Below are 12123 nucleotides of genomic sequence, written 5' to 3' on the forward strand. Positions count from 1 at the left end.
ATTCTATGAATAAGGTTCATCTTGCCTAACTTTATATGTCTGAAAGTTAAACATTTAAATCTGAGCTACTCTTCCTGGTCAGCTTTCATAATCAGTGAAGAAAAATAACAGCTCTATGGAATGCTTTTCTCAATCTTTGTTAGGCAATTCAGCTCATTGTTATTCTGGTTCTTATTTCTTCCTGTTGACTCTAAAGCTGTTTGGTTTATGCCCTTGTGGCACTGGTGCAAGATTAGGTAATGTCAGTTCTTTCTGAGAATAGTTTTAGACTGATGACATGAAATGCTCTGGCAGTTTCTGTAATGCAGTAGCTAAGTTTGCTTTTTTAAATTGTATCTGACATCAAATTTTGATCACAAAAGGAATGTCAAGGAAATTGCTGGAAAGTATGGTAAAAGCAGTAAGACACCATGATGGCAGTAATAATGTAAGATTTATTTTTAGTTTCTTTTATTGGTGTTCTATGTGCAGAATAAACTGTATCTCTAGTGAGACTTTCAAGATTCAGTCATTTAGGAAGAGTGTTGTTTTTTTCAGACATAAGTTGGTGTTTCCTGAGCCTTCTAGTAAAGAATTTTGATGAAAAAACCTTCTGCATTGAAGTTCTAAAGTTGGTCTTGACAAACTAAATATTTTAATAATTGTTTTGAGGAAGAATGTTTTCCCAGTGATTCTTAGATTTCTTCTTCGTCAAAGCATTCTAGAACAGCAAGTATAATGAATTAATGAGTATGCTACTTTTTTTTTCTTTTTTTATTTTTTTCACACTTTTAAAGGTATAAGCTAATACGCCGACGAGTAATTTGGCTGATTGGACAGTGGATTTCTGTAAAATTCAAATCGGACTTGAGGCCTATGTTATATGAGGCAATTCGTAACTTGCTTCAAGACCAAGACTTAGTGGTAAGTATAAGTAAGTAGTGGTTTAGATTACACATTTGTTCTGTAAACACAGGTGAAACATTGTGTAAACTTGGTTGAAAACTTCATAACATCACACCTTAAAGTCTGTTGTGTCTTGCAAAAGATAATCTGTTGGGAAGTTGTGGGGGTGTTTAATTGTTGAAAAACAAGATCAAAGACATGAAATAAACCTTTAAGATGTTCACTAGGTGATGGCTTTAGTGGGTAAATGAATGGCAGTAGCAACATTCTCTCTTTTTTGTAAGAGTTGTGAAGCATCTTGAGATAAATAATTTATAACCAAATGAACGCTTTGTGCAAATAAAATGAAGTTGTTCTGTTACTAGTATCTGCAGTATACAATACTATTTAAGCATCAATGTAGTTATCTGCTGGCAGGATATGATAAATGGCATTGGTTGCTGAGCTGGTTGATGATTATTCTGTGGTTTTAAGCTATAATTTCAGTTTGCCAGCAGGTGAAGTTGAGAAGCTTGTTTTTGCAGTTGTTTTTTTTGGTTTTTATTTTTAATCAAACTGACCTAGCAGCTACTCAACAAATAAAACAAACTGTCCTGGTTTAGCTAGGACAGGGTTAAGTTTCCCCAGCAGTGGGGGGAAGCTCTAGCCGGGTTATTCAATACCATGCTGACGTCACCTCCTGGCGCCCAAGCGCGGGAGAGTCGGGGAACGCATGTGTTATGCGATCTCTCTGCTCTCCCTGCTGTATAAGTAGATATCTTGCTCTGTTCATTGTTGTTACTGTTATTGTTGTTGTTGTTGTTTGTTGGGTTGCTGTTGCACTGTTGTATTAAACCTCTCCTTATCTCAGCCCCGGGCTTTGTATTTCATTCCCTTTGTGAGGGAGGGGCAGTGGCCGCGTGGTCTCAGACCCGGCAGGGCCTAAACCACCACAACTTTTGGGGCCCAACGTGGGGCACGAGAGGGCTGAGATAAGGACAAAAGGAGAAGGTGTGTTAGGTGCAGTTTTTCTGGGGTTTTTTTGTACTGTTTGATAAGGAACGTTTGCAGTGCCGGCCAATTCGCTTCTGTGGTGGGGCTGGATTAATCCTTATATCCACTGTGCGTTCCCAGTGCTGGGGTTTGTTCTCGGTGGAAAATGTGTCAAGGGTCTTGTTTTGCTCTACTGGCTGCAGACTGCTTATAATAGGTTTGTGTCACTGCTTGTGGGGGTGAACCGGTACCTGTTTGCTGCCTGGGCTTTTGTTAGGGGTCTCACCCCCTCTGTGGGTGAGCCAGGGGAAGAGATCCTCTCGGTTTTTGAGAGTTTCAGCTATCCCTGGAGCACCCAGGCCAGTGTGCTTGCGGCTCTGTGCTTTCTGAATGTCTGCCAGATCTTGTTTTGGGCCATGCGGTACTTCTCCAACAACAGCACCACCCGGAAACCTGCCCCGGGGGCAGATAGCTATAAATGGCAAGGTGTGTGGGAGAAGATGGGCAAGTGCCTGAGTCAGTGGTCACCCCCAACGTTCTGGGATTTCACTCCCGAACAAGTGCAGAGTCCTGATAAACTGGTGGAGGGTTTGGAAAAGGTGTGCTGCCAATCTGACAAACCCCGGGAGACACAAATCCTTGCGATGTGCTGGGGCCTTGCCCATGCTTACCGTGTCATCTTTAACGCTGTTCACTGCCCTCAAGGGGGAGAAAGGGCTGCAGGGTCTGAGAGTGAACTTACTGGTACAGCAGCTGGGCCAGGGGGACAGGCAGTGCCAGTACCAGTCGCCTCCACCAGCACAGCAGCTGAGCCACAGGGACAAGCAGTACCAATATCAGTCGCCCCGATACGGAAAACCAAATATACCAAAAAATCCCCTCGCAATGTACAGGGTGGTGATGAACCAGGCCCATCACGAGAGCAGGAGGAAGAGCCGGAGGTAACCATCCGATCTCTATCCCTGAGTGAGTTGTGAGATATGCGGAAGGATTTCGGCCGCCTTCCAGGCGAGCAAATTTGCACCTGGCTGCTCCGATACTGGGATAGTGGAGCTGCTGGTTTGGAATTGGAGGGGAGAGAGGCCAAGCAGCTGGGACCTTTAGCCAAGCAGGCTGGTATTGACAAGGCAATAGGGAAACAGGCTCAAACCCTCAGCCTTTGGAGGCGACTCCTGCTCGCTGTGAGGGAGAGGTACCCCTACAAGGATGATGCTCTATGTCGGTTAGGCAAGTGGACCGACATGGAGAAAGGCATTCAGAACCTCAGGGAAATGGCTGTGTTTGACATGGTCTATGGTGATCTGAATGATGAGCAGTCACCAATGGATCCACATCAGGCCCCTTGCACACAGCTGATGTGGCAGAAGTTCCTGCAAAGTGGACCAGAGGCACATTCCAAAGCGTTAGCAGTAGCATCCTGGTGGCGAGACACTCAGACAGTGGACGAAGTGATTGGCCAGCTCCGGCAATATGAGGGAAATCTCCCTTCCTCCCAACATGCTTTGGTTTCAGCTGTAGAGGAACTGTCTCAGAGGCTCCAGAAAGTGGAAGAGGACATGTCCTACATTCCACCTGCACGGGCCGATGTCTCAGCCATTAGGAGCAGGCGCTTCCCCACCCAAGAGAAGGGCAGTGAAAGACACACACCACGGGGCACCCTGTGGTTCTTCCTCCGCGACCATGGGGAAAACATGAGGAGGTGGCATGGAGAGCCCACTTCCGCCCTAGCTGCACGAGTACAGCAGCTGAAAGGGAAGACCACCATGTAGGGGAGTCTTCCAAGAGAGACGCAGCTCCAGTGTCCAGTCGGAAATCCCCCAGACAGAATAGAATGGCCAACAGTATGCTTGACCCTCTTGAGGGGACCAGGAAGTCATTCCTGCAGGAGTCACTCTTAGATCAAGTGAGTGATGGTGAGCAGGATTAGAGGGGCCCTGCCTCCAGCCAGGTGGAGGAAAGGGATAATCGGATTTACTGGAAGGTGTGGATCCGATGGCCTGGCACATCAGACCCACAAGAATATAAGGCCTTGGTAGACACTGGCGCACAGTGCACCCTGATGCCATCAAGCCACAGTGGGGTCGAACCCATCTGCATCTCCGGTGTGACAGGGGGGTCCCAACAGCTGACCCTATTAGAAGCTGAAGTAAGCTTAACTGGGAAGGACTGGCATAAGCACCCCATTGTGACTGGCCCAGATGCCCCGTGCATCCTAGGTATAGATTACCTCAGGAGAGGGTACTTTAAAGACCCAAAAGGGTACTGGTGGGCCTTTGGTATAGCTGCCCTGGAGGAGGTGGAGCAATTGTCCACCTTACCCGGCCTCTCAGAGGACCCCTCGGTGGTGGGGTTGCTTAAGGTTGAAGAGCAGCGAGCACCAATTGCCACCAAGACGGTGCACCGGCGGCAGTACCGCACTAACCGAGATTCCCTGGTCCCCATCCATCAGCTGATCCGTCGACTAGAAAGCCAGAAGGTGATCAGCAAGACTCACTCACCTTTCAACAGCCCTATATGGCCAGTGAGAAAACCTAACGGCGAATGGAGACTGACCGTGGACTACCGTGGCCTGAATGAAGTTACGCCAGCGATGAGTGCTGCGGTGCCGGACATGCTAGAGCTCCAGTATGAGCTGGAGTGGAAGGCAGCCAAGTGGTACGCCACGATTGACATCGCTAACGCGTTCTTCTCCATCCCAATAGCACCAGAGTGCAGGCCACAGTTTGCGTTCCCTTGGAGGGGTATCCAGTACACCTGGAATCGATTGCCCCAGGGGTGGAAACACAGCTCCACCATTTGCCATAGACTGGTCCATACTGCACTGGAGAAAGGTGGGGCTCCAGAACACCTGCAGTTCATTGATGATATCATTGTATGGGGGGACACAGCTGAGGAAGTCTTTGAGAAAGGAAAGAAGATAATTGAAATCCTCCTGAAGGCTGGTTTTGCCATCAAGCGACAGAAAGTTAAGGGGCCTGGAAGGGACATTCAGTTCCTAGGAATAAAATGGCAAGATGGGCGTCGCCACATCCCAATGGAGGTGATAAACAAGATAACAGCCATGGCCCCACCAACCGCTAAAAAGGAGACTCAGTCCTTCCTGGGCGCTGTGGGGTTCTGGAGGATGCACATCCCAAACTACAGCCTGATTGTGAGCCCTCTCTACCACGTGACCCACAAGAAGAGCAATTTTAAATGGGGCCCTGAGCAGCAACAAGCCTTTGAACAAATTAAGCAGGAGATTACCCAGGCAGTGGCTCTCGGGCCAGTCCGGGCAGGGCAGGAGATTAAGAACGTGCTCTACACCGCGGCCGGGGAGAATGGCCCTTCCTGGAGCCTTTGGCAGAGAGCAGATGGGGAATCCCGAGGCCGACCTCTAGGCTTTTGGAGCCGGGGATACAAAGGCTCTGAAGCTAACTATACCCTGACTGAGAAGGAGATACTGGCAGCGTACGAAGGAATTCGAGCTGCCTCAGAAGTGGTCGGCACTGAGGCACAGCTCCTCCTGGCACCCCGACTGCCGGTGCTGGGATGGATGTTCAAAGGAAAGGCTCCCTCCACACATCATGCAACAGATGCCACGTGGAGTAAATGGGTTGCGTTGATATCACAACGGGCTCGAATAGGGAACCTCGACCCCCCAGGATTAGTGGAAGTGATCATGAACTGGCCAGAGAGCAAAGATGCTGGGATGTCACCAGAACAAGAGGTGAAACGTGCTGAGGAGGCCCCACCATATAACGAGCTGCTAGAGGAGGAGAAGCGATATGCCCTGTTCACTGATGGGTCTTGTTGCATTGTGGGAAAACATTGACGATGGAAGGCTGCAGTGTGGCATCCCACACGAGAAACCACTGAAGCTGTTGAGGGACAAGGTGAATCGAGCCAGTTCACAGAGGTGAAAGCCATCCAATTGGCTTTGGAGATTGCTGAGCGAGAAAAGTGGCCGAGGCTCTGTCTCTACACTGACTTGTGGGTGGTGGCAAGTGCCCTGTGGATGTGGTAGCACCAATGGAAACAACTGGCAACGCAAGGGCAGACCCATCTGGGCCGCTGAAGTATGGCAGGATATTGCAGCCCGGGTGGAGAACCTCGTTGTGAAGGTGCGCCATGTGGACGCCCATATACCCAAGAGTCGGGCCACTGATGAACTTCAACACAACCAGCAGGCGGACCAAGCTGCTAAGATCGAGGTGGCTCAGGTGGACTTGGACTGGCAGCGTAAAGGTGAACTGTTCATAGCCCGGTGGGCCCATGAGACCTCGGGCCGCCAAGGCAGAGATGCAACATACAGGTGGGCTCGAGATCGAGGGGTGGACCTCACCATTGACACCATCGCAGAGATCATCCACGGATGCGAGACGTGTGCTGCAATCAAACAAGCCAAACGGGTGAAGTCCCAGCGGAATGAAGATCGATGGATGAAATATAAATATGGAGAGGCCTGGCAGATCGACTACATCACACTGCCACAGACCCGCCGAGGCAAGCGCCACGTGCTCACAATGGTGGAAGCAACCACTGGGTGGCTCGAAACTTATCCAGTGTCCCACGCCACCGCCCGAAACACCATCCTGGGCCTTGAAGAGCGAGTCCTGTGGCGACACGGCACCCCAGAGAGGATTGAGTCGGACAATGGGACTCACTTCCGAAACAACCTCATAGATGCCTGGGCAGAAGAACACGGCATCGAGTGGGTCTACCACATCCCCTACCACGCACCAGCCTCCGGGAAGATCGAGCGCTACAATGGACTGTTAAAAACTACCTTGAGAGCAATGGGGGGTGGAACCTTCAAACACTGGGACACACATCTGACAAAGGCCACTTGGTTAGTGAACACAAGAGGATCTGCCAATCGAGCTGGCCCGGCTCAGTCAAAACTTCCACGTGTTGTGGACGGGGATAGAGTCCCTGTGGTGCGCATGAGGGACCTGCTGGGAAAAATGGCCTGGGTTAGTCCTGCGCCGGGCAAAGGCAAACCCATCCACGGGATTTTTTTGCTCAAGGACCTGGGTGCACCTGGTGGGTGATGCAGAAGGATGGAGAGGTCCGATGCGTACCACAAGGGGACTTGATTGTGGGGGAAAACACACCGTGAGTTATACTGTGCTTTTGTTAATTTTTCTTTGTCAATGCTAATTGCTAAGTGGCAGCTGGATGTGACGCACATGGTATAGAATAAAGGGGTGGATTATGTCCTGGTTTAGCCAGGATAGGGTTAAGTTTCCCCAGCAGTGGGGGGGAAGCTCTAGCCGGGTTATTTAATACCATGCGGACGTCACGTCCGGGCGCCCAAGCGCGGGAGCACGGGAGAGTCGGTGAACGCGCGTGTTATGTGATCGCTCTGCTCTCACTGCTGTATTGGTACATATTTCTTGCTCTGTTCATTGTTATTACTGTTATTGTTGCTGTTTGTTGGGTTGCTGTTGCACTGCTGTATTAAACCTCTCCTTATCTCAGCCCCGGGGCTTTGTATTTCACTCCCTTTGTGGGGGAGGGGCAGCAGCCGCATGGCCTCGAACCCCGGCAGGTCCTAAACCACCACACAAACCTAGCTAGTTTATTAGTTAAATATTAGTAATTGGTAGTCTAACAGTTATTTCTGTGATTTCAGATAGCTTTAGCAAAGCAGGATGGATTTCCATGTCATTGTTTTGACTGTTTTCAGTTAATGCTTTCCGAACATCTACCAGGGAAGAACATGCTAACTTGTTGAGTTTATTTTATTCTGTGCTTTTTAAGTGATAGCAAGCCATGAGATATTTCCAAGTTAAACTCCTTTGTTGCAAGATTTTTTTATCACAGACTAGATATTTCCTTGTTTAATTCTTTCTCCAGGTGGTATCACTTTAGCAATGCCAAATAAACTGTAAAGGATACTAAAACAAAAGCAAATAGAAATATTTGAGTTGAACTAACTACACTTCTCAGGGAGACAGAAAACACAGTATAATTCATTTACCAAAATAGTGACTGGTTTGATAATTTCAGGTATGTAGATAATCAAAATAGTGTTTAATGGACACGTGTGATGCTTTTTGGCTTTTGTCTTTCAGGTCCGTATTGAGACAGCTACAACTCTGAAGTTAAATATCCTTTTATTAGCAAAGATGTTTGATTAGCTCTTAATTCAGAGCTACTGGAAAATAAACAATTTTAAACTTACTGCCAAATTCTTCACATTATAATTGTTGTGTATCCATGGAATATTTGCTTATTTGAGTCTCATATCCACCTATAATACAGATTATTTTTTTTAATGGTTGTTTACCTGTAGATGACTTTGAGTTCAGAACTGACCAGTTCTTACCGGTAAGAGCATTTATATGGGCATATTCTGATAAGCAGATAGATCCATAGAGGAAAGCAGGAAAAAAAATAATTCCAATTTCATCTTAAACCAGACTATTTAGTAATCAGTGTGTGTGTGTATATATATTTTTTTTAGTCTTCATAGGCCAAAGCATGTAAAGACTCATACTTTTGCTATTAAAGTTGCTAATGCGCAATATATAGACAGACAATTCAAAACCTTTTAGTATTACGATTATTACAACTTCCTATCATTGTTCTTAGTACTATATATACATTGTGTGTTCACAGAATCACAGAGTCATCTAGGTTGGAAAAGACCTTGAAGATCATCTAGTCCAACCACTAACCTCACACTGACCGTTCTCAACTCCACCAGATCCCTCAGTGCTGGGTCAACCCAACTCTTAAACCCCTCCAGGGATGGGGACTCCACCACCTCCCTGGGCAGCCCATTCCAATGCCTAACAACCCCTTCTGTAAAGAAATGCTTCCTAATATTTAGTCTAAACCTTCCCTGGCGCAACTTGAGGCCATTCCCTCTTGTCCTGTCGCTTGTTACTTTGTTAAAGAGACTCATGGAATCATGGAATGTTTTCAGTTGGAAGGGATCTTTAAAGATCATCTAGTCCAACTCCTCTGCCATGGGCCAGGACATCTTTCACTTTTCACATCTTTCATGTTGCTCAAAGCCTCAACCAACCTGGCCTTGAACACTTCCAGGGATGGGACATCCACAACTTCTCTGGGCAACTTGTTCTAGTATCTCATCACCCTTATAGTAAAGAATTCCTTCCCTATATCTAATATAAATCTACTCTCTTTGAGTTTAAAACTATTATAGAATCAAAGCCAGAGACTCCAGAAACCTGACCCTCAACAATGACATTGTTAGTTAGCATTATCCTTCAGGACGGCTGGAGCACTGTTTTGCCAGCTCTCCCAGTTTAATTACAAATGTCTTAAAAGCCAGATCTTGTATTCATGGAACTTGGAATGAAGCATTTTACATGATAAAAAAATAATTACAGGATTAATGGTTGTGGAGAAAAATTTGAAAAAGGGAAACTATAGTGGAGTGAAATACCACAGCACAGAAAAATATTATTCAAATGTTGTTTTAAAGCCTTTCTGTTTTTAAAACCAACCTGAAAATTCTGCATCTCTCTGACTCACGATACTTAACACACAGGTAACAAGCCCTAAAACTGTGAATATTTGTGTGCTTAATGCCAATGCCTTATTAAGGGAACGCATTTGACAGCTGCCACAGTTACATTTGGATCAGTACATGTGGTCACTTTTTTGTAAGTGATGGATTTGCTTTCATTTGAGAGCAGAACCATAAAGTGTTGTCATATGCTGCGTTAATGGGATAAATCTGGGATTTCCACAGAACCACCCATGCTTATCTTCTCCCTGATGTCTGTTATAATCATGACCTCATTACAAAGAAAATGTTATCAGATGCTAAGTTTCTTCATGCTAAGACAGTACAAATGCTGTCTTTAACAAATAAGTCTCCTCACCAGTATGATTTACTTCCTAATATGCCTGTTTCACACAGTACTTCCCAACCTGCTGTTTGACACAAATATTAAATATAAGTATGTGGTTAAAATAATGCCTTAAAAACATAGGCTTTCTTGGTCTCCTATATTCATGTTCTTCACAGTGGTGACTGCTGTTGGCATTAAGTAAACAACAACGTTAGCCATGAATACAGCAAATATTGATCACTCAAATTTAGCAGGTGCTTTTTTTTCTTGTTTGATCATGACCTCCATGTTAATTGCAACTCTGGGAACAAACAAAACAAAAATGCAGAGTGCATCTGTACTGTAAACATTGGAATTTTTTAAGCTGTCTTTTTCAGTTCATTATCTAAATTTTATCTACTGACCCAAAACCTGGAAGACCATACCTTTGCTGTGACCCTAACAAAGTGTTTCTTCTGGAGAGATGGCCTTCAGCTTTATAGAATTTTGTCTGTGAAGTCATGTTTATACTTACCAAAACATGAAAAATATATATGTTCAAATTGATCATGTGCTTGAACTGTTATGCAGGAACGTATTTGAATTATTTTATCTTATTTAGGCTAGTGTGCATTTTTCCAAATGAAAGAGCAACATTTTGCATGCTTTGTAAGTGTCTTTCAAAGTTCATAGATGTCTTAGTGTTGTTGGGAACATCATCATTTCATGTCACCAGTTGTATTTTTGATGCTCTAATCTGTAGTTTCTTTTGGTTGTTTTTAGTATCTGGAATCTATGTTTACACTGCTCTTTCAGCTACTTCAGGAAGTAACAGAATGTGACACCAAAATGCATGTTCTTCACATTCTGTCTTGTGTGATTGAAAGAGTCAATATGCAGGTATTATCTTTTTTTATAGACTTCAAACAGTGTTAGCTTTGTACAAAGAACATAGAGGACTTCTTAATGTCTTTGGCTTATACAAAAATAGTAGAAAAATGTCATTGATAGACTGGTTATTGTTATGGTAGATGCCCACATCATTTGTTTTACTTGGTTCTATTCTCACTTTTCAGTTCTCATTTATCAATGGGTAATATGTTCTTGTTCAGTTACTACTTCTTTTATTTATTATATTTTTTGTATTGACTCACCTTTTAGAGTACAGAATGACTTTCACTGCTTATCTTAATGCATCTTCTTGCAATTTTTTTTTATTTCCACTTTCAATTCTAATTATCTCATATCTGAGCTAGTATTTTATTAAACCTTACGTATTAAAAGAGACATTTTGGGGATCAAAATGATTTAAGTTCCTAGGGACTGTGCAGTTAAATTTGTAATCTCTCATTGGCACTGATATGGATCATGATTGCCTATACAGCATTCTTAAATGCATGCAAAGTTTCAAGATCACGTTATCAATTTGCAGTACTTCCTTCTTAGTGTATTCTCCAGCTTAAACATAAAGAAACTGAAGATGTTTTTGCAGAAATAAAAATGAATTGTTGACTGCTTTTGTCTCTATTGTGGACAGAGGTAATGCATGGTTTGAAGCTTTCCTCTTTCTACGAGTAATCCCATCTGAGAGCCAAATTTAGATTTCTTAATTGTCCCTTGTAGGAAAAGTCAACATGACAACAGATTTACCTGCATTTTAGATCAGCTGGAGAAGCAGCATAAAAAACCCAAGTTGAATAAGAGCCTTTATGAGTCTGTTAAGGTTAATTCATAATTAAATACTTCAGAAGACAAATAGATTAACCCTTTAGTATTGTAGAGCATCATAGAAAAAATTTAGGTTAGGAAAAACCTCTGGAGGTTATGTAGTCCAACCCCTGCTTAAAGCATGTGTAACTTCAGAGGTTATTCAGCATTATTTTTTGATTTTTTTTTTTTTTTTATCCTGGGACTGTTTCTGGTTGTCTAAGAGGATGAAGTTATTCGGGAATCCTGTCTAAGTGAAGAACATAGTAATATGAAAGCTACTTCAGTTATCAAATTAAGTATTGTTTGTGTTCTGTTTACTACTTAAGCCTGACTGTCATGCACAAATGTTACCATAGGTAATAGTTTCTTTTCAAACCCCTGTGCAGTCAGAAGTCGCTTCAGTCACAGAGTAAGGAATATGGTGTTTTAGGAAGAGGAAAGAGGAGTAAATTAAAACAAACTATATTTTTACTGTGACAAAAGCAGCTCTTAAATATTTCAGAAATTATGTCTGTGATAAATTAATGGCATTGTTTCACGCCTTAAGAAAAAAATTTGTGTTCTGAATTTCAGATACGACCATATGTAGGATGTTTGGTTCAGTATTTACCACTCCTTTGGAAACACAGTGAGGAGCACAATATGCTACGATGTGCCATTCTAACCACCCTTATCCATCTTGTTCAGGTAAAGTGTCGGAATCACATAAATGTTGCCAGTATCTCCTTCAGTTCTTTCTCAGACATGCCATCATGTTCTCTGT

General features: G+C 44.1%; 1 protein-coding gene across 5 annotated transcripts in view; it reads left to right on the forward strand.

Moving 5' to 3' along the window:
* The window catches only part of LOC141917766 (importin-11-like), a 167007-nt gene that overhangs the window by 63446 nt on the left and 91438 nt on the right, over nt 1–12123 (forward strand). For all 5 annotated transcript variants that reach the window (XM_074811212.1, XM_074811216.1, XM_074811214.1 and 2 more), the window contains exons 17-21: nt 777–903; nt 7917–7950; nt 8132–8172; nt 10434–10550; nt 11934–12047. In XM_074811212.1, coding sequence (XP_074667313.1) covers nt 777–903; nt 7917–7950; nt 8132–8172; nt 10434–10550; nt 11934–12047 — 433 coding nt within the window. The remainder of the gene's footprint in view (nt 1–776; nt 904–7916; nt 7951–8131; nt 8173–10433; nt 10551–11933; nt 12048–12123) is intronic.

This window comes from Strix aluco, chromosome W, assembly GCF_031877795.1.
Source record: "Strix aluco isolate bStrAlu1 chromosome W, bStrAlu1.hap1, whole genome shotgun sequence".
NCBI lineage: Eukaryota > Metazoa > Chordata > Aves > Strigiformes > Strigidae > Strix > Strix aluco.